The 21,146-nt window shown below is 59.4% G+C and overlaps 3 protein-coding genes across 4 annotated transcripts; 1 reads left to right on the forward strand and 2 right to left on the reverse strand.

Annotated features, from left to right (window-relative positions):
* The first annotated feature begins 962 nt into the window (after nt 1–962).
* On the forward strand, nt 963–11,441 carry PKMYT1 (protein kinase, membrane associated tyrosine/threonine 1). 2 transcript variants are annotated; one of them, XM_088832912.1, is made up of 9 exons: nt 963–1,163; nt 1,546–1,654; nt 7,160–7,650; nt 8,515–9,008; nt 9,674–9,780; nt 9,912–10,084; nt 10,168–10,325; nt 11,127–11,225; nt 11,304–11,441. In XM_088832912.1, exons 3-9 carry the CDS (start codon nt 7,300–7,302, stop codon nt 11,413–11,415), a joined length of 1,494 nt encoding a protein of 497 aa, XP_088689038.1. In that variant the 5' UTR covers nt 963–1,163; nt 1,546–1,654; nt 7,160–7,299; the 3' UTR covers nt 11,416–11,441. The 2 variants fall into 2 exon arrangements, with proteins under 2 accessions (XP_088689038.1, XP_055265259.2); XM_055409284.2 differs by lacking the exon at nt 1,546–1,654.
* A 3-nt stretch (nt 11,442–11,444) lies between these two features.
* On the reverse strand, nt 11,445–15,110 carry PAQR4 (progestin and adipoQ receptor family member 4). The gene is made up of 3 exons (XM_055409285.2): nt 14,611–15,110; nt 13,055–13,276; nt 11,445–12,884 (listed from the first exon to the last, which is right to left on the reverse strand). Exons 1-3 carry the CDS (start codon nt 14,774–14,776, stop codon nt 12,451–12,453), a joined length of 822 nt encoding a protein of 273 aa, XP_055265260.1. The 5' UTR covers nt 14,777–15,110; the 3' UTR covers nt 11,445–12,450.
* A 1,196-nt stretch (nt 15,111–16,306) lies between these two features.
* Nucleotides 16,307–20,824, reverse strand: KREMEN2 (kringle containing transmembrane protein 2). Its single transcript, XM_088832922.1, is given in 9 exon segments — nt 16,307–16,843; nt 17,098–17,176; nt 17,262–17,418; nt 17,421–17,788; nt 18,403–18,556; nt 18,758–18,882; nt 18,978–19,069; nt 20,032–20,206; nt 20,388–20,824. Coding segments are annotated over 9 exon segments (1,455 nt in total). The 5' UTR covers nt 20,482–20,824; the 3' UTR covers nt 16,307–16,632.
* Between the last annotated feature and the right edge of the window lie 322 nt (nt 20,825–21,146).

The following is a 21,146-nucleotide window of genomic DNA, read 5'->3' on the forward strand; positions in this document are numbered from 1 at the left end:
CCTTGGGCCTGCCAGTGTAATACACTGCACTCCACTAGCTGCAAGGTCCTTCTGAATGAGTTTCTTTCCCGGAATGGGTGGATACAACATGACCAGATGGGGAGCCTTGTGGCCTGACTCCCCTGATCCTGTTAAAAGGATGAAAAGTTCCCCTCCGGTGAAAGAAGAAGCAACTCCCAGTCACTAGTTAGGAATCAGCGTCTGCTCTGGCAGTCCCGCTGCTAAGAACTTTAAGGGGATCATCCTATTTGAACTCCCAGCTCCCTGAAGAAGAGTCATCCGCTCCATTTTTACAGAAGACGGGACTTAAGTCCCAAGCTCGGAAAGACCCAGAGCCTTCCCAAAGTCATTAGGCCAAGAAGAGGCTGAGGGAGGTTTAACCTGCGCATAAGTTTCAAATGCAAAGACTGGGAAGGGCTGCCTCCGAAGGAGCTGAGGCCTGAAGGCAGGGAGACTTCTTGGAAGAGACAGAATTTTCTGGGTCACTCTTGTTCAGCGGGTGGAGGGTGTGTGTGTGGCGGGGGAAGGAATGGGGGGATGGCAGCCCCATCGCCCCAGTGCGCTGCACGGCAGTTATGAGGAGGGTACAGTAAGCCCCAAAAAATACATTGACCGTTCCCTTTATAGATGCAAAAACTAAGCCAGCCCAGCGAGGGCCGTGGGTGCCGGCACGGAGGTCTGGGGGTCGGTTGGCGACCCGGGAACCAGGCAGGAGGGACCCAACAGCCGCCTCAGACTTCGCGTGGCGCCTCAGCCTCCAAGCGGCACCGCGTAGCCACCCTCCTCCGCCCTGGGTCGGAGCCGAGGAGACTTCGCGCCTGCGCAACGAGAGCGCTGGTCCGGCGGCGCGGCGTCGACGACGCGCACGCAGGGGCGTTGGGGCGGAGCCCCAGCAGGCTGGGCGCCTCTGATAGGCTGCGTCGGGGAGGCGGTGGGGGTAAGAGGCGTTCCTGGGCGGGGCCTCGAGGCCGGTTTGGAATTTTTGGCGCGAGCTGGGTCCGCGCGCGTTCACGGGCCGTTCCCCCTCAAGAGTCCCCCCGCCCCGGTGTGGGGAGCTGTGGGCCGAAGACCCCGGCCCGCCTGACCGCCCCGAGGGCTCCCGCGCCTTCCGCCGACCCGGAATCTGGGACTTTGCTGAGCTGCGCCCCGCCCACCCGCCTCAGGTGAGCCCACACCCGGCCCTGAGGGTTCCCGGAAGGGACCGCCCTCTCCTCCCTTCTGCCGCCTCCAGAACAACTCTTAGGCCCCCTGACTGGCCTTCCTTGGATCTGCCTCACCCCCAACCCCCTCCCGCCTCCTTCCTCACCCCTCCGACAGCCCCAGCCCTCCCTGGGCCAGCCCTACCCCACTGCTCAGCCCTCCCTGGGCCCCCTCTGCCGCGGGCGGCTCCGCCTACTTCCCCTCTAGAGGCTCCCGCCTCCTTCGCCGGGCCTCCCTATCCCCTTGCTGGGAGCCCCTTACCCCTGCGACTACTCCTCCTTTACCCGTCCTCCCCAAGAAATCTCCTCCCCAGTGACAGCAGGTCTGCTCCACTCTGTTCGCCAGGGTTTCCCCACGCCCACGGAGGTGAATCAGCTTCGGCCCTGCCCTGGAAGAACTCACAGTCTAGTGCGGTAGACCGTGGTCAGCAGATGGCATCCTACCCAGTGAGAGGGTGAGGCCCCTGAAAGGTCATCCCGGCCTGGCCTCTGCTTGGGACCGCCCTGGATTCACCGGGAGCCCCAGCTTCTCCTACCTCCCCCACCCCACCCCCAAAGCTGTTTGGCCATGCTAGAATGTTTAAGTACTCTAGGATGGTGTGAGAATTGGTTTAGGGCCTGGAGGCTGTACTTTCAACGATCACCCTACGGGGTCCTGACACCCTGGTCCCTCACTTTGAGAAACTCTGGGATAGGATTTCTGAGATGGATAGAGGAAGAGGGAGCGTCCCCATAGGCTGCAGAGTGAGTTCTCCATGCAGGCCCTTGTGGGGTCCCTCCCCTCACCCCTGGCTTACCCAGGCACTGGAGAACACCCTCAGATGACGCTCCCTCCTGTTTCAGTTACTGACTCACCCCTCTGTGCTGAGTATGGACTCTTTTGATACACTGTGGCTCCTCAAGAGTGGATTCTTTTCCTTTTTTTTTCTTCTTTCAATTATAACATTATAGCCACACAATAGCCCTCTCTGCTCCAACAGAAAAGTCATTTATACCCATGGGACCCCTGTCTTTTGTGTATTCTTTCAATTACTACTCAGAGCATTATATAACGGATACTGAGGGATCTGCATACCAGATGCTAGACTAAACCGTCCATGAAGCCAGTATTACCCTGAGTCCAGGTGTGTTTCGTGGACTAAATGTCTAAATTCTAAAATGTCTCCAATTTTAGAAAGTTAATAGGGTGCGTGTAACATATGTAACGGGCTTCCATCATAGCTCAGTTGGTAAAAAATCTACCTGCAATGCAGGAGACCCAGGTTTGAACACTGGGTCGGGAAGATTCCCTGGAGAAGGAAATAGCAACCCACTCCAGTATTCTTGCCTGGAGAATCCCGTGGACAGAGGAGCCTGATGGGCTACAGTACATGGGGTCGCAAGAGTCGGACATGACTTAGCAACTAAACCAACCAACCAACATATGTAACACCACCCATTCATGCATCTGGGACATCATCTCATAATCAAATGCATTAGTATTTCTATATGAATATTTACACTTAGAAGGAAGAATAGGCTGGGTAGGATTTTTCTTCTAAATGTGTATTGCATGTAGACACCCAGTTGTCCCAGCACCATTTACTGAAAAAACTATTTCTTTCCTACTGAATTTTTTTGGCACCCTTGTCATAATCAATCGACTCCTTAAGTGTGAAGATTTATTTCTGAACTCTCAGTTCTATTCCACTGATCTTCATGTCCATCCTTACATCAAGGTGGGGGGTGGGGTGTTTTCAGTAATGAGTCATTTTCCTCTGGCTACTCCCAAGATTTTCCCATCATGTTTGGTTTTCAGCACTTTTGATATGGTGGGTGTGTATCTGCATTTATCCTACCTGAAGTTCATTGAGCTTCTTGGTTATTATTTTCACAGTCACATTTGGGAAGTTCTAATACTTTGGCCACCTCATGTGACGAGTTGATTCACTGGAAAAGACTCTGATGCTGGGAAAAGTTGGGGGCGGGAGGAGACAGGGACGACAGAGCATGAGATGGCTGGATGGCATCACTGACTCTATGGACATGAGTTTGAGTGAACTCTGGGAGTTGGTGATGGACAGGGAGGCCTGGCGTGCTGTGATTCATGGGGTCGCGGAGAGTCGGACACGACTGAGCGACTGAACTGAACTGAATCCATGTTTTTCCAGCTCCTTCTCTTCTCTGGTGTGCCCATCATGCATATGTTGGTTCACTTTGTTGCTCAGTCACCATGTTGTGTCTGACTCTCTGAGACCCCATGGACTGCAGCACATCAGGCTTCCGTGTTGTTCACCATCTCCTGGAGTTTGCTCAAACTGATGTCCATTGAGTCGGTGATGCCATCCAACCATCTCCTCCTCTACTGCCCCCTTCTCCTCCTCTACTGCCCCCTTCTCCTCCTGCCCTTGATCTTTACCAGCATCAGGGTCTTTTCCAGTAAGTAGGTTCTTTGCATGAGGTGGCCAAAGTTGGAGCTTCAGCTTCAGCACCAGTCCTTCCAATAAATATTCAGTGTTGATTTCCTTTAGGATTGACTGGTTTGATCTCCTTGTAGTCCAAGGGACTCTCAAGAGTCTTCTCCAGTACCACATTTCATAAGCATCAGTTCTTCAGCACTTAGCCTTCTTTATGGTCCAATTCTCACATCTGTGTGTGACTACTGGAAAAACCATAGCTTTGACTATATGGACCTTTGTTGGCAAAGTGATGTCTCTGCTTTTTAATATGCTGTCTAGGTTTGTCATAGCTTTTCTTCACTTAATGCTATCCTATATTTCTCTGCAGCTTGTTTCCCTTTTCTTCATCTGGTCTTCAGATTGCATAATTTCTATCAATCTACCTTCAAGTTCACTAATTATTTCTTCTGCCAGTTCAAATCTACGTTCAAACCCCTTAGGCGATTTTTTTCATTTCAGTTACATATTATACTTTTCCAACTCTTCATTTGCTTCTTTTATAATTTCTATATCATTATTGATATCCTCTACTTAGTTGAGATGTTGTTGTCGTGTTTACTTCAAGTGTGGCTTCCTTTAGTTCTCTGCACATTATTTATAGTGGCTTGCTTCATTGATTATTCTAAAGCATAGATAACAGCAAACTGGAAAATTCTTAAAGAGATGGGAATACCAGACCACCTCACCTGACTTCTGAGGAATCTGTATGGAGGTCAAGAAGCAACAGTTAGAATCCAACATGGAACAACGGACTGGTTCACAATTGGAAAGGAATACCTCAAGGCTATATATTGTCACCCTTCTTATTTAACTTATATGCAGAGTACATCATGTGAAATGTTGGGCTGGATGAAGTACAAACTGGAATCAAGATTGCTAGGAGAAATATCAATAACCTTAGATATGCAGATGATACTACCCTTATGGCAGAAAGTGAAGAGGAACTAAAGAGCGTCTTGATGAGAAACAGGAGAGTGAAAAGGCTGGCTTAAAACTCAACATTCAAAAAACTAAGATCATGGCATCTAGTCGCATCACTTCATGGCAAAGAGATGGGGAAACAATGGAAACAGTGAGAGACTTTCTTTTCTTGGGCTCCCAAATCACTGCAGATGGTGACTGCAGCCATGAAATTAAAAGACGCTCCTTCCTCTGCCGAGATCTATCCCCCCCCTTCCTGACCTCCAGAGTGACCAACCCGGTCTAGCTGACCACTCACAATCTCGCATTCCCGAGCTTTACCTTATCTTAGGCCTTTCCAGGTTATATGATACCACTTCCCGCCCCGAAGGCATAAAAATCGCACCCTGCCTTTGTTCGGGGCAGAACTCCTCGTGGCCATTCTTGCGGTCAGTGGGTTCTGCCCGGGAGCGCACTGCCAATAAAGCCTGTTACTTTCAAAAAAAAAAAATAAAAGACACTCCTTGGAAGAAAAGCTATGACCAACCTAGACAGCATATTAAAAAGCAGAGACATTACTTTGCCAACAAAGGTCCATATAGTCAAAGTTGGGCTTTTTCCAGTAGTCATGTATGGATGTGAGAGTTGGACCATAAAGCTGAGTGCCAAAGAATTGATGCTTATGAACTGTGGTACTGGAGAAGACTCTCGAGAGTTCCTTGGACTGCAAGGAGATCAAACTAGTCAATCCTAAAGGAAATCAACACTGAATATTCATTGGAAGGACTGATACTGAAGCTGAAATTCCAATACTTTGGCCACCTGATGCAAAGAGCTGACTCATTAGAGAAGACCCTGATGCTGGAAAAGACTGAAGGCAGGAGGAGAAGGAGACAACTGAGGATGAGATGGTTGGATGGCATCACCGACTCAATGGACGTCAGTTTGAGCAGGTTCCTGGAGATGATGAAGGACAGGGAGGCCTGGTGTGCTGCAGTCCAGGGAGTCGCAAGGAGTCGGACACAATTGAATAATAACTGTGAAGTCTATCTGTTAAAGACATCTGGTGTTTCTCACAGGCAGTTTCTGTGTTTTTTTTCCTGTGTATGGGTCATACTCTCCTATGTCTTTACATACTTTGTAATTTGTTGTTGAAAATTGGACATTTTAGATTGGTTCCTCGCTCTGCACCTGGGGGCTTGGGATTATTTGCTTGTTTGTTTAGTGACCAGCCGGACCACAACAGTGATGTCTCTTTCCTCTGCAATGTGAAGGCTTTGACTTTGCTCCTCAGAGGCCCTGGCTTTGGGCCTGTGGACAGTCACCCTGGGACACTAATGGTTTTAGGGGTGCTCTCTTTGTCTCTTCCTTGATCATATCCAGCTGTCAAGCCCCACCATTTGCTGGCTGATTACTCTATTGTTTTTGACAATGCCCTGGAGCATCAATTGCTCCACAGACTGATCCAAACAAATTTGGACTTTAAGGAGGTATCTTTGGAGTTCCAGACTTAAGGTTTGTTCTGACCCCAGGAAACCTCATCTTAGCTATGTCTTTCCCTAGTTCTCTCTGGTACACTAGCTGGCCTGTGATTCAGCCAATAGTGCTAATTAAAGTACCAGCCTCCTGCTAATTGCTTATTAGCAAAGCCTCCATTGATTTTGAGAGTACCTTTAGGCTTGAACTTCTCATACTCTGTTACTAGTCAGGTCAGTTTTTTGTAGAGAGAGCTTTGGAGCTCTGTGTTTCATGACCTGCCTCTCCCCTGGGCAGAATCTCTGAGCTGGGGGCACGGACAGTGGATCCTGTCTCTGAATATCACCGCTGCCTGAGAGTGGAGGCAGTAGACCCCAGCCTTCTTGGCTGGCCTTTCCTAGTGTGGCATCTTCTCCTGAGGAATGAGCTGGGACTTGAACTACTGGGCTCCTGTACCACAGCTTCCTGTAGCTCAATTAGAGCTTCTGCCCCATGAGTGACTGGTGAAAGAAGGGAGCCCCAGTTTCTCTGCTACACTCAGTGGAAGCTTAGCCTCTGCCACATGGAGCTGGAAAGAAACCCCACTAACTTTTAGCAGTTCAACTACGAAAAAGGAAGCAAGAAAGACATTTGGAATTCAGACTTTCTTTTTTCCTTTGGAATCAGAGATAAGGGTTAGCGGGCCTGTGTTAATATTTCTACCTTACAGTCTCGGAAAAGGTTGGACTTTTTTTTTGTAAGTTTTAATTTTTTTTTTTTTTAATGTTTTTGGTCATGCCGTAGGAGCCTGGTGGGCTACAGTCCATGCAATCACAAGGGGTCGGACACAATTGAGCGACTTAGCACAGCACAACACATGTGGCTTGGGAGATGTTAGTTCCCTGACCAGGGATTGGACCCTGGGCCAGGGCAGTGAAAGTGCCAAGTCCCAACCACAGGACTGCCAGGGAATTCCCAAAGCTTGGATATTTTAAGGCTAAACCAGGCAGAGCTGTGCACACAGGTGGTCTGGCTTCAGAACCTGCCTTGGTTAACCTCTGTCGGACTGTGGGAGCCTCCAGGACAGGACGCTGTGGTTTGCAATTTGTGCTTTTCTACCCTCGGGGGCCAGGGACAGCGCATTCATTTGCATACCTTTTCCTACAGGTGCTGCGGCCTCCATGCCTAAAGCAGAGGGTGTGTGTGGCGTCGATGAGGCTGTCTTCTGCAGCCTCTTTGGGGCCACAGGACCAAGCGCCATTTGAGTGACACACTGTACTCTGCCCCCGAGGGCATCTGTGCTGGACATGCTCATGCCCGCCGAGGGCACCCCGCCACCCCTGGGTGGTACCCCTGTCCCAGTCCCAGCCTACTTCCGCCATGCAGAACCTGGCTTCTCCCTCAAGAGGCCCAGGGGACTCAGCCGGAGCCTCCCGCCCCGGCCCCCTGCCAAGGGCAGCATCCCTGTCAGCCGCCTCTTCCCTCCTCGGACCCCAGGCTGGCATCAGCCCCACGCCCGGCGGGTGTCGTTCCGGGACCAGGCCTCCGAGCCCCTGCAGAGCCCCAGGTATGACCCAAGCCGACCAGAGTCCTTCTTCCAGCAGAGTTTCCACAGGCTTGGCCGCCTGGGCCACGGCTCTTACGGGGAGGTCTTCAAGGTGAGTTGGTGACAGCTCCGCAGGTCTGTCTGGGGTCCCTCCCCATGGCCACCCTCCCCTAGCCAGGGTGGGATGGTGTCCAGAGAGCTTGCTCCCCCCTCTCCCCTGATGACCCCCCTCACAGGCTGGCAGGCTCTCCTCAGTGCTGGACTTGGCTGCTTTCTCATACTCCCCTACACAGGCCCCTCTGAGGCCCCTCAGTACACACTCTCCCCTTGTTCAGAGCCTGGCACGCCTTGAGGTGGCTCCCGCCTGCCATCTCCTCCTGCCTGGAGCCAGCCGTCTGGGGGTCTTGGCAGCTCCACCCAGCCCCTGAGCCAGAACCACCCCCCCATCTCCCTCCAGCCGCAAGCATTCAGGCAACTCCTCCATGCCACCTTTTGTTCCTTAAAATATATTTTCCAATCATGTATATTTCCTTTAAAATGTAGTTTTCCTTACACAAGTACTACACGAAGACAATTTTGTTAAAAAGTACAGACAGGAGCCCCTAGGTCAGCTCTCCTTTCTGGAGGAAACCAAGATGATTGTCAGGTGAGGGTCTTGCTTCTTGATTTTTCTCTGGGGTTGACCACATAGAGACGAAGCCATTTCATAGGCTGAGTGCAGACCACACCGCCTTGCTATTCTCTAGGCAGCTTCTTCATCTAACTCATCCTCCTGGGCCAGTACTTAGAGGTGTGCCCCATCTCTTCCATTGCTGGGTCTCCAGCAGACTGGCATGTGGCGTGGAGGTTTGTCCAGCTTTGCTCTTGCACACACAGGGGTCCCTCTAAAGTGGCTGCCATGTAACACCTCCCGCACATGTGAGATCTTAAGCGAACCTCCGGGTGGTCCCAAATGGTTGTGCCCCCTCCCTTCCAGGTACGCTCCAAGGAAGATGGCCGGCTTTATGCAGTGAAGCGCTCCATGTCGCCGTTCCGGGGCCCCAAGGACCGGACCCGCAAGCTGGCCGAGGTGGGCGGCCACGAGAAGGTGGGGCAGCACCCGCGCTGCGTGCGGCTGGAGCAAGCCTGGGAGGAGGGCGGCATCCTGTACCTACAGACAGAGCTGTGTGGGCCCAGCCTGCAGCAGCACTGTGAGGCCTGGGGCGCCAGCCTGCCTGAAGCCCAGGTCTGGGGCTACCTGCGGGATACCCTTCTGGCCCTGGCCCATCTGCACGGCCAGGGCCTGGTCCACCTGGACGTCAAGCCCGCCAACATCTTCCTGGGGCCCCGGGGCCGCTGCAAGCTGGGCGACTTTGGGCTGCTGGTGGAGCTGGGTGCGTCGGGAGCTAGTGAGGCCCAGGAGGGAGACCCCCGCTACATGGCCCCCGAGCTGCTCCAGGGCTCTTATGGGACAGCAGCAGACGTGTTCAGGTGAGGGCTGGGGGGCTTCCTGGTGGGTGGGTGGCTTCCTGGTGGGTGGGACATGGTCAGCAGAGGGACACCAGCCCAGCCCAGAGTCAGGAAGACTTGTCTCAGGCCAGGAGACCCTGCCTCAGGGGGATGGAGGTCCCGCCTTCCAGTTGAGAGGGCCTGGAGAGCTAGGCTGTCTAAGCAGAGAAGCCTCCGGAGTCACCTTACGTGATTCACTGGCCTCCTCACCACACCTCCCTGGGAGGGACCGTATTACTCCATTTACAGGGGAACAGACAGCAGGTGGAGAGACTTTCCCCAAGTCCTCAGTTAGCAGGTGGTAAAGCTGGGCCTGGACCAGGTGCTGGGTTCCAAGGTCCATGCCAGTCACCCCTGCCCTGCCTCTGAGAGTAGCATCTGGTGACATCAACAGGACGAGGAAAGCCTCACTGTTAAGTCACTGTTAGCAACCAGAGTCCCAGTCCCGGGGGGGCAGGGGCTGCTGGGAGCTCACCACGGTGGTGTGTGGACCGTGCTGGCCCGGGGCTCCACGTTCCACGAAGCGGTCCCTGTCAGCAGCCCCTCCTCCCCCAGGGCCCTGGCTCATGGGGGAGGCCAGCAGCCCTCTCCGGGGGGTCAGCCCGGGTCGCTGGGTTCTGCATCTCACGGCCGTCTCTGTCGCCCAGCCTGGGCCTCACCATCCTGGAGGTGGCATGCAACATGGAGCTGCCCCGCGGTGGGGAGGGCTGGCAGCGGCTGCGTCAGGGATACCTGCCCCCTGAGTTCACAGCTGGTGAGTTGGGGGATGAGGGCTGGGGGCACTGTCTGCCCCGCGGAGGACAGGCTCTGGGGGTCAGGGCGGCTGGTGGCAAGGGGCTGGGAGGTGCAAGGCCCTGCCCCTGACGTGGCCCTGCCTGGGGACAGGCCTGTCCTCTGAGCTGCGTTCCGTCCTCGTCATGATGCTGGAGCCTGACCCCAAGCTACGGGCCACCGCCGAGGCCCTGCTGGCCCTGCCCGTGCTCAGGCAGCCACGGCCCTGGAGCGTCCTGTGGTTCATGGCCGCTGAGGCCCTCAGTCGAGGATGGGCCCTGTGGCAGGTAAGCGGGGAGGGTGACGGGCCACCTGGCTCCGCTCCCCACCCAGGGCCTGCCCAGCCTCCCCTGAGCCCCTGTCCCTGCAGGCCCTGCTCTCCCTGCTGTGCTGGCTCTGGCATGGGCTGGCGCACCCCGCCAGCTGGCTACAGCCCCCAGGTCCGCCGGCCACCCCACCCGGGTCGCCGCCCTGCAGCCTCCTCCTGGACCGCAGCCTCTCTAGCACCTGGGACGACGACAGCATAGGGTGGGTGAGGACTTGGGAAGGGCGGCTGAGGGCAGGGTGGGGGGAATAGCCGTCAGCATGGTGAACTGGGAACGCACCCACAAACCTGGCCCCCTTCAAGCCCTGGGAAGGAAACCAAGGATGGTGAGAGTGTGGCCTGGCCTAGTTTGAATGCAGTTCTTTCTAAACTTGGTGCATGGAGCAGGGTCTGTACTGAGCAGAGAACTGGCAGCCTCTCACCAAGGGTGCTGCCACGCTGGGGGGCTGTGTGGGGCCCACCACACTGCCAAGAGGTGGGCGGTGCAGCTCCCACCCCCGCAGACACCACCCACACCCGAGGACAAGGCATCATTTTGTCCTCTGGGGGACAAAACCCCCAGAGCCTGGTGAGCCCCTTCCTTGGTAGGAGGAATTCTTTAGTCCCAGGTGCCTGGTGGCCAAGTGACAGGCCGTAATTAAGAAACTACTGCAAAGGAAACCACATGCTCAGGGCAGGCAGTTCTCAGGAGGGTTCATGCCATTCACCCCAGGGAGCACGTTTCAGCAGACAGACTGCCAAATGAGCTCCATTTACCACAAGGTCATTTCAGAGTCAGCTCAGTCAGAGCCTCTGTGCTCTAAGGGACAGAGGTGGCCTTTGTGTGCAGTCAGGTGGACTTTGGAAGCTGTCAAAGCGCTTCTTTCAACTCCACCGCACACCCATTGTCTGGCAGCAGCCACCCCCCCTCACTTCAGGCGGTTCCGCCCACCTGGGCATTGCTGCTCGGGTGCCCTCCCCACCACAGCCTGCTCGTTTTGCCACCGCCCCCCACCCCCCGCCAGGCCCTCGCTGTCTCCAGAGGCCATCCTTGCCAGGGCTGCCGGCAGCACCTCCACCCCCTGCAGTGGCTCCCCTGCCCCCCGGAGTAGGCACACACCAAGGTGAGCTGGCCCAGGGTCCTGGGGTGGGAGTGGGCAGCTCTTGGCCCTGAGTCATTTCTCTGTTCTTCCTGCCCCCAGGGATGCTCTGGACCTGAGTGACATTGACTCAGAGCCCCCTCGGGGCACCTTCCCCACCTTTGAACCTCGGAACCTCCTCAGCCTGTTTGAGGACTCCCTGGGCCCGAGCTAAGCCCACGGGCCCAGGCTCAGCGCTTTTAACCTCTTAACCCCTCCCTTCCATCCTCCTGGAGGCTGGGGTCCCTCTGTGGACTCCAGTGGTCCCTTCTGCCTAGTTGTGTCTAATAAACGGTATTTGAATCTTGGGGCGCACCAAGCTTGCTTGTGTGGCAGCACAGTGCTTCCTGCCCCCTTTTATTGACGTCGCCTAGGGCCTGAGGCCCCCGGGACAGGCTGAGCTCTGCTGCAAGTTCCCAAGCCTCAGGCCAGCAGATGAATTGGGGGCCAGCAGATGAATTGGGGGCCAGCAGATGAATTGGGAGCCACCAACTGTGTGGGGCAGAGTTCCTGAGCAGGTGTGTCGCTGGTGGGCAGGTCAGTTGTCAGAGCACTCACTCAAGGTAGAGGGTGGGCCTTCAGCCCAGCAGGGCCAGGTCCGGGCCATCCAGCGTTTTAGGTCTCTGTGCCAGTTGCCTGGAAAAAGCAGCAGCTGTCCTCTTGCTCCTAGGTCCAGGGGTGAGTCTAGTCCTGATGCCCAGACCCCTCAATCCACAGTCTCCGGACAGAAGGGAAAACCGATGGGCGAACCTTGGGCTTCTGGAAGGGCTGGCACACAGGGCGGATGGATGGACAGAGGCCATGAAGCAAGGGCAGGAGGCTGGGCAGCCGTGAGGAGCCTTATGTGAGGTTCCGAGGAGGCCCAGGGTGGGTGATGGCTCTGGGCTGGCAGGATCACAACTATCCCTTTGGCCCAACTCTCAGAAGTCACACAGAGGGTAATCAGAGGCCCAGCAAAAGGAAGGTTGCCTTTCAACCTACACAGTAAGACTAAGTTCCCTGGAAGAAGGCAGGTAGGGCCACTGGAGCTCCAAGGTGTGCGTAGAAGCAGCTAGTCCACAGGGAAGACGGGATGAACAGATGGAGGCCCCCACCGGGAAGTCCCATTTGCGAAGTGTCCAGGGAGCCCTCCCCTTGCGGGCCAGTGGAAAGATGGAAGCATGGTGCTCTTGTCCCTAGAAGCCTGGGGGCATGGCAGGCGGGAGGTGGCTCAGTCCGGGAGGCAGGTGTGCCGGGCGGCCCAGAGCAGGTCAGGCACGACGCCAGCGTGCAGCTGGAGGATGGAGCCCACGCTGAGCAGGTGCATGATCTGGTGCGAGTTACCCCAGTAGTCGAAGCGGCCGGGTACCCAGCGCTCCGGCAGGCGGGCCACATTCACCAGCCCCCCAAGCAGTGCCAGTGCGTCCATGCGCAAGTAGCAGCGCAAGGAGCCTGGCGCCCCGGAGCCCAGCCCCACTCCCCGGGCCCCGAACACCAGGAGGCGGGCACCGGCCTGCCAGCCAAAGGCACGGAGCCGGGCACTGGTGGAAGGGGCGGTGAGGGCCCGCCAGCCAGCCACACCTGACAGCATGGTGTAGCCCAGAAGGGCAGCGGGGCGCAGCCAGGGCCGGCAGGCCAGGGTGCAGTGGATGATGGGCAGGGCCCCTGCGCAGAGGAGAGAGGCGGGAGAGGGCACGTCAGTCCGCGGGTCCACCTGCCCTCTTGCTTCCAGTTTTCCTGATTCCTGCCCTTTCTACCCAGGGCTCATGTGAGTGGACCCGACCCCCAGCTCCCGTCCTTCAAGTACCCCGCCCTCCACCCCACGCCCTGCTCACCGAGAGTGTTGATGAGGCAGACCCCACACATATCCAGGGCAAGGAGCCGGGTGTACACAGGGCTGCCCCCTCTGTGGCACATGAAGAGGTGGTAGAGCACAGAGCCTGCAGGGGGGGCCAGGCAGGCCACACAGTGTGCGCCCCACAGCCAGCCATCCTCGCCCAGCTGACCCCAGGGCATGGTCATGGGCAGCAGCACCAGGAAGCCCAGCAGGGCCAGTCCTGGGGGAGGGAGACAGTTTTCCATCAGACACCTTCACACTGAGGACAAGGCATGTCCCCAAGGAGGCCCCAGTCCAGAGATAGCACGGCGGGGTGAGTGCAACACAGGTCCTGAGGAGGCTGTGGGTCAGCTGCTGGCCGGCCCTGGGTAGGGGCATACCCTGGGCTTCTGATCACTTGATTTAGCAGAGCTCACAGTAGTTCTGGGAAGGACAGACCTCTATCCCCACTGACCGGTGAGGAAACTGAGTCACTGCCCCAGGTGACCCCAGCAAGGAAGCAATGGAAGCAACACAGAGCCCAGGCAGTCTTGACTCCGAAGCTGCTCTCGCCCTTGTGGCGGATTCCCTGGAAAGCAGGGGCCCCAACCCCCAAACCTGACTTCAGCAGAAGTCAGAAGGAGGCGTGACCCCAAGCTGAGCTCTGAACAGGACATGTGGGCGATGCTAACATGCCAGGGCCACTCTGCCTGCTCTTCCCAACCCCTGTGCCCTCTCCTCTCCAGAAGCGACCATTCAAATGGGCCTTTCTGTCCTCTTGAGGCGAGGCAGGGGAGGGGGCTGGAAGAACCTGCTCCGTCTCCTTCCCCAGCACCTTTTTGGGGAGCTCCATGCCTCCTAGCCCAGACCTCCAGGGCCATTCCTACCACTTCCTGCAGGCACTTTGGAATTGCCTTCACAGGAGTCAAAGTTCAGCGCCTGCGGGCTGGGGCCGCTGACTGCCCACTCTTGGCGGGGCCTGGCCAGGCCACAGCCCCCGCGGGGAGCAGGTACGAAAGCCAGGCCCAGCGCACTCAGCGCCCCTCTCTAGCCGCCTGTCTGCCGGGGCAGGCCAAGGACGGGCAGGCCTGTGTCAGCACGGTTCGGCGGGGCAGTGAAGGAGGGGCCCGGCGCCTGCAGGGGGGAGGAAGGAGCCGCCACGAGGAGGAGCCCGGCGGCTGAGCGGCTCGGGCAGGGGCCGCAGGGCCGCCCGGCCTGACTTCCTCTCTTGGGCCCCTCCTCGACACTCATCTCCGGGATGGGTGCTGGCGGGAGGGTGCCAGGGCGCAGGGATTACGAAGCGGCCGGACACCAAGCTTCGTCTTCCCAAGGCTCAGAAGGATTAAGCGGACTGGGTCCCCCACTCCGCTTCCCTCGCCTGCCCCCGGGGCCCCGCCGGGGGAACAGAAGCGGGTAGCGATGTCCGGGACAATGGCAGCTTTGTCATTGCGGCTCCTGGCCGTGCCAGGGCCGGGACAGCCCAGGATCTGGGAGCTGGGGTTCTCCTCGGCCTTCGGGCCGCGGCCCCGGCGCGGACAGGGCTGCCGCGGATGGGGGGTGCGGGGCGCGGCTCACCGTGCGTGTAGATGTTGCCCAGCTCGTTGTGCATGTAGAAGAGGCTACGAAGGCAGCCCGAGCCGCTGCTGGCGGGCCGGTAGCCAGTGAGCACGAACTTGTTAAACTGAAGGTGAGGCGGCGAGCTGGCCCAGTCAAGCAGGCGCGGCCCGGCCAGGAACGCCATGGCCCGGTCCAGCGAGGTCGGTCCGCGCTCCTCTGGCCCCCCGGGTCTCCTCAGTGGGCCCGCCGCACCCAGAGCCTAGTCCCGGCGCCCGCCCACCTCTCTGGCCTCTGTCCGCGCACGCGCTGGCCCGGGGGTCCCGGCCCGCGCCCCTCCCGCGCTGCGCACGCGCGGGCCTGGCGACCCCACGCTGGGGCGGAGGCCGGGGACGCGCCTGGCGCCGGAGCGCAGTGCGGCCCGCTCCGCTGGGGCAGGCACTCCACAGGGACAGCTCGTGGCGGCGGCGGCGGCCAGTTTTCTTTTGGCGGCTCGGAGGACGGGCGCGGCCGGACACGGGAGGGGACGCCAGGCTCCGCCCCAGCTGCTCGCCCCCGTCAGCCCGCCCAGGGTTTCGCGCTCCGGGCTCCTGACGTTGCAGCTGCAAGGGCCAATGGGCGCGGCCGGCGGGGAGGTTCCTCCAGCGGCAGCTCAGGCCTTCACCCTCTTAGCATAATTTTTTTTGGTCCCAGTCTCACTTGCTTGGGGTGCCTGTTGGATTGGGACGCGACGTTCGGAGTCCCGGTGGCTCTGCCAGAGTGACCCGGGAGCCTCGCGTTCCCTTGCAGTGCGCACCCGGGCTTTCCGCTCGAGCCCCAGGGTCGACCCACCCTTGGGCATTCACCCTCCAGGATACAGCCCCGCCACCCTGCCCAGTCCCCACAGCCCGGGCTCTGTCCAAGGTGCTGCCGGCCCGGGACTTTCGGACGGGTCAGGTCTAGAGCCTGAGCGCCACCACTCTGCGGGTGATCGCTCCACTCGCACGACTTCCCCGGAGCGCAGCAAGGCGCGCCAAGGTGGCTGGGCTTCTAAGGGTGTGCCTGACTTGCCCGGTGCCCTCCATTGAGGACCTGCCCTTGGGCCAGGATTCTCTGAGCGTGTGTGTGTGTGTCTGTGTGTGCATGCGCGCCCACGCGCGCTCAGTCGTGTTTGACTGACTCTTTGCGACCCTTTGGACTGTAACCCGCCAGGCGCCTCTGTCCATGGAATTTTTCAGGCAAGAATACTGGAGTGCGTGGCCATTTCCTCCTCTAGGGGCTCTTCGCCACCCAGGGATCAAACCCGCATGGACGGCTCCTGCATTGCTGGTGGGTTCTTTCCTCACTGAACCATGAGGGATGAGCGAAACTCGCTCACTGTTGAAGCATATTGAGCCTCGCCTAGGACCGGCAGGAAACAGTGAAGGAGAGAAAGCAGGAAATAAGGGAAGAAAGTTCAGTATTTCCCCCCCCACCCCCGCCCCGCAGGGTTCATTCTAAATCAAATCCACAAAGATATGCCTTCTTCCGCCTCCACCTCCTCCCCTTCTTCAGGATCCCGCCCATTCATCCTTCCACCTCCTCGGTTTCTCCATCCTCTGCGTTCCAGGAGGTTACATGAAACTCTTTCCGTGGAACGCCCTTAATTTGCACACAACCAGTCTAGGCACAGAACCTCGTTAACATAGCTCCCCCCTCACAGAAGAATTTCCGGCGCCCTGTACCAAAACAGGTCCTTTATTCAAAGTCTATGGTTGGTCTATTGACCACTTTTGTTGACCTCCAGAACTACCCCAAGCAGGGCTCAAAGACCCACGAACCGAGGTCTAAGAGGAAGGGAAGCAGGATTCCTTTTGTCCTTTGACTTTGACCATCCGGACCCCGAGGGTCAGGTCAAGTTCTCAATAACAGTACCAGATGCTTCCTGGCCAACGTCTGGCCTCCTCGAGATGACTAGAGCTGCCCTCAAAGGGGCAGAAGGCCAAGGAACAAAGAGGGTGGCATAGGGTCTGCGGAGTCCATTCCAGCCGCAGGAGAATCCAGTGGACCCTGGGGGTCCCCGAGTCAGAGAGCAGAGATGAGTGAACGCAGGGAACTCTGGCTGGAGGCGCTCAAGGGCCGGTAACTCGCGGTTAAACCCTCAACCTGGGGGTCCCCGGGAGGACAGGGCAGGGCCACCCCTCGAGGCCGGCGGTACCAAACGGCCCAGCTTCTTGTGGGGTCCCGGGAAAGCCCCAACGTTGGGGGCCCTTTACCCGGAGCCAGCAGGCAGCTCCTAGAGAGGGAGCAGACGTCAGCTGAACCCTCCAATCAACCTCACCTTCAGCACCTCGCTTCGCCTGTGATCCCACGCGCGACTCCCTGTGTGGACCCAAGGCCTCGTCCCTCAAGAACTCAGGAGTTCCGTCCAGCCCCTTTCCCGTCGTGTACCCTAGCGTCCCAGAGGGCCCTCCACGCCCCGGGGGCACAGGGGCGGGGCGACAGGCTCCCCGCCGGCTCCGCCCTCAGGCCCCGCCCCAGAGCGCGCACCGTCCGCGCATCAGGCGCAGCAGCGACAGGACCAGCAGTAGCAGCACCGAGACGGCCGTCACCGTCGAGAAGACCTGGGCTGCGGGCACACGAGGGCGGTGAGCACGGGGCTTGGAGGGGCCTGACGCCCCCAAACTCGCTTCCGCCTCCCACGCCCGTCTCACCCCCCATCGAGGCCTCTGGAGCGCCAGGCCCGGGGCTGCAGCTCACGTTGGCCCCGTCGAGGGGCGCTGCTGGGGTCTGAGTCGAGCCCTCGAGGGGTGCCGGGTCGGCGTCGGCGTCCTGCAGCCCTGCGGAGAGGGGTGTGAGACCGGCCGGCGGAGCGGAAAGCCCGAGGCGGGGTGGGGAGAGGCCTCACCGCGGAAGGTGAGTGCGAAGCCCTGCGCGTGGCCGCGCGCGTCGCTGCGGAATGTGAGCCGCAGCGCGGGGGCGCGCAGGCGCAGCGGGCCCGGCGGCGGCGGCCGGGCGCCGTCGAAGGCGCGGAGCAGGCTGCCCGAGGTGGCGTCGCGCAGCTCCAGCCGGTCACGGGGGTCGGCCAGCTCGAAGAGGCGGAAGGCGAGCTCCAGCGCAGCGCCCGGAGGGGTCAGCACCCAGCTACAGTTACGATCCGGCCCGTACTCGTCCGGGAAGTCCGGGGAGTAGATGACACCCTGGGGTGCGGTCCAGTTCCCCTGGCAGGAACCCACGGACACTGTGGGCGGGGCTGGTGGTCAGAACCCGGAGGCCTGCGGGCTCCTCCTTCACGGGGGCGGGACTCTATGTAGAAGCTCCGCCCCTTCCCCCAATGGGCCCGGACTGCCGGACCCTCCTCCATCCCAATTTCAGCCCAGGCAGTTCCCTCCTCCGGCCCCGTCCAACCCGTTCTAATCAAACCATTAGTCCCCTCCTCTAGTCTTCCCTGGTGGTCCAGATGGTAAAGAATCTGCCTGCAATGCAGGAGACCAGGGTTCGATCCCTAGTTCGGGAGGTCTCCTGGAGAAGGAAATGGCAACCCACTCCAGTATTCTTACCTGGAGAATCCCATGGACAGAGGAACCTGGCAGGCTACAGTCCATGGGGGTCACAAAGAGTCGGACACGACTGAGTGACTACCAACAACAACTAGTCTTGTCCTCAAATAATTCCTTCCTCTAGTCCCGCCTGAGCCCCAGACCCCTGACCCCCAGGTTCAGGCCCAGTTCCCTCTTCGGTACAGTCCTCAACCTAATCTGTTAATCAGGACCTGCCCTCAACCCATGCCTTCCCTTCCCAGATAACTCCCCCTCTTCCCCTCACCCAGGCCCCTCATCCCTGCCCACTCCTCACCTTCGTAGATGCCCAGGCGCCCATCGCCACCACACAGCTGGCCCGGGTGGCCGAAGCAGATCTGGTCACAGTCGGTGGCCGGAGCCGGGCGTCCTCGGGCCAGGTCGCTTTCAGAGCCACAGAAACAGGCGTAGCCGGCCTCCACGCCCGCCAACTGGGAGCACAGACTGGCTGACTCCCCCAGATAGGGGCTGGGGGAGGGGGTGGGGTGGTGGGAGCCATGGATCGGGGTCGGAAGTGGGAATCAGGGCTGGAGGTTCGGAAATCAGCGTCAAGGTTTGGCCTCAGGGTCGGATGTTGATTTGGGTGCTGAGGTCAAGGTCAGGGGTCACTGGTCTGGGCAGGTGGGCAGTACCTGGTAGCCCTTCATACGGCAGAAGCGAAGGCACACCTGGACGGTGAGCTTTGTTGAGGTGCCACTGGGGCCGCTGAGGGCCGGAGGTGCCCCAGAGTCCATGAAGCAGCCCAGGTACCCAGGCACTGAGCGGGCAGCAGTGTCAGGCTCAGTGTGGGGCCTGCAAAAGCGAACTCCACCCCGCAGCCCGGCCGCCCCCGCGGCCCAGCCCGCCGCTCACTGTGACACGTGGGGATATCGCAGTAGCGCCAGTAAATGCCCTCCTCCGTCTCGGCCACGTAGCACCACGGTTGCACGTCACCGTCGGGGTTACTGCGGGCCCGGGGAAATCGTTGGGATACTGTCCTCCCAAGAACCATGAATTCCAGGCCCTGGCCCACGGCTTATTCGCAGAGTGGCCACTGTGCATGTTAGAGCAAATCCTGGTTTGCCCACCAGAATGAATGTCGACTTCCCAGTGCACGGTGGGAAGTCATTAAAGGGGCCCTGGGGGAATGATTTTAGGTCTTCAGCTGTTGCTCGGACATGACTTCATGTATGAGGACTTCGAGGCCATTTGTGTTCACCCCCCACTCAGCCCTGGGCCTCAGCCACTGTCCCTTGTCTTGGAACCCTGCTTTAAAGCAGACGTGATGAGCCCTAAGCTTTGCGGTTCAGCAGGGAAGTGCCCTCCCACTTAGCTCGGTCCCCACCGCTTCAGACCACAGCTACGGCTCTGAACCCCCAATCCCTCGGTCACCGCTAGTAGACGTCTCTCAAAGGAGCTGAACGCTAAGGGCCGGGCCCTCACTCTAGAGCTTGCCCTCTGACTAGGCCCCATCCTCATGGGCGCCTTGGTGCTCAGGTCTGACCCGAAGCTCTGCAAAAAGTTGGACTCCTAAGGCATGACCCAGGTCAGAAAAGGTTTCCACTCATCGCTTAGGCCCCGCCCTTAGGTCCTTAAGCCGATTCATTGGAAAAAATCCTGATTTTGGGAAAGATTGAGAGCAGGAGAATGGGGAGACAGAAGATGACATGGTTGGATGGCATCATCGACTCAGTGGACATGAGTTTAAGCAAACGCCGTGACACAGTGAAGGACAGGGAAGCCTGGTGTGCTGCAGCCCACAGAGTCGCAAAGAGTCAGACATGACAACGAATGAACAAGCAGGCCCTCCGGGTGGCTCCTGGGCCCGCCCAGCGGATACCTCCGCTCCGCCCATACCGCGGCCGGGCCTCAGGACAACGCCCTCAACCCTGCACCGGCCCCGCCCCGCGCAGGCCCCGCCCCTCACCGGCAGAAGTTGTGCGCGCCCAGCCCCCAACGGCCCTGGGGGTCGCTGTCGCTGCTGTAACTGTGCTGCTGCGTCTGGTCCCAGTAGAGGCACGGGCGGCCGGCCCCGCGTGGGCCGGTGCGGTTCTGGTGGCCGCGGTAGTCGGCGCCGTTCACCTGGAAGCACTCGGACAGGCCTGCGCGCGGACGGCGGGGCCTGAGGCTGACCCTCGCCCTGACCTTCTCCCCACCCTCCGAGGGCTGTTCGACTGCCGCCTCCACCTGCTCTGGCCCCTCGCGAGCCGGGCAGTCGGGTTCTAGGCGCGCAGGCCGAGTTGGGAGTGCGGCCCTCGGTCCACTCTCCGCGCCAGGACTCACCTGGGCTCTGCAGGCTCCCCGCCGAGGCCCCGCGTGGCGGCAGCAGCCGGAGCAAGAGGAGGAGGAGCAGGGCCTTGGGGGCCCGTGTCCCCATCGCCCCCAACCGAGGAGAGGTCGCCCTGGCCCGCGCAAGGCCCTCGGCGCCCCCGAGGTCCCTCCAGGGTCTCCCAGGCGTCTGGGCAGGGGGACGTTGTCTTCTGACAGTCCGTCCTCGTCCCGCTCTGGGGCCCGCTCTGGGTCTGGGGCGAGAGGATGGGGGGCCGGGGGAGTATCGCCCAGGGGTATCTGCCTCCTAAGGTTTCAGGCCCCAAAGGCGTCTCTCTGCCCCGACCCAACTGGGAATTTGCCCCGGGGGGGCGATCTCAGGCCAGGGACGTTTCCGGTCTCTGCCTCTTGGGGTTCGGGGTCCTGCCTCGGCTTCCACACCCGCCCCCTCCCGCTGCGCCTCGCTCTCTAAGTCTCCCTCGCCCAGATCTCTAACGCGCCGGCTCCTGCCCCCCTGCGTCCCTCCGCGCGTCCCTCCCCCCTGGGTCCCTCCCTCCCCACCCCACCCCCTGAGGCCGGGAAGCCCCGCCCGAGACTGGAGCCGAGGCAGCAGGTCCAGACGCCTCCCACGCCCGCCCCCCATCTCCGGGACCCTCCGTGGGCCGGCGCGCGCCTCCCCGCCCTTCCCCCTCCCCAGGTCGGTGAAGGTTCGGGTGGGAGCGTGTGCAGGAGGACCGGCCGGGCTGGTGGACAGAAGGACCCTAAAGGGGGAGA

Source organism: Moschus berezovskii, chromosome 27, assembly GCF_049115385.1.
Source record: "Moschus berezovskii isolate FMDL1 chromosome 27, NW_MosBer_1.0, whole genome shotgun sequence".
Taxonomy (NCBI): domain Eukaryota; kingdom Metazoa; phylum Chordata; class Mammalia; order Artiodactyla; family Moschidae; genus Moschus; species Moschus berezovskii.

Excerpts from the sequence above, each read along its gene's own strand:
- PAQR4 (XM_055409285.2), bottom strand. The coding sequence starts at position 14,776 with ATGGCGTTCCTGGCCGGGCCGCGCCTGCTTGACTGGGCCAGCTCGCCG. Across the intron at positions 13,277-14,610 it reads GGGCAACATCTACACGCACG|GACTGGCCCTGCTGGGCTTC; the intron begins GTGAGCCGCGCC and ends TCCCTCCCCCAG. Across the intron at positions 12,885-13,054 it reads CTGCCTCATCAACACTCTCG|GGGCCCTGCCCATCATCCAC; the intron begins GTGAGCAGGGCG and ends TCCTCTGCGCAG.
- PKMYT1 (XM_088832912.1), top strand. The coding sequence starts at position 7,300 with ATGCTCATGCCCGCCGAGGGCACCCCGCCACCCCTGGGTGGTACCCCT. Across the intron at positions 9,009-9,673 it reads ACAGCAGCAGACGTGTTCAG|CCTGGGCCTCACCATCCTGG; the intron begins GTGAGGGCTGGG and ends TCTGTCGCCCAG. Across the intron at positions 11,226-11,303 it reads CGGAGTAGGCACACACCAAG|GGATGCTCTGGACCTGAGTG; the intron begins GTGAGCTGGCCC and ends TCCTGCCCCCAG.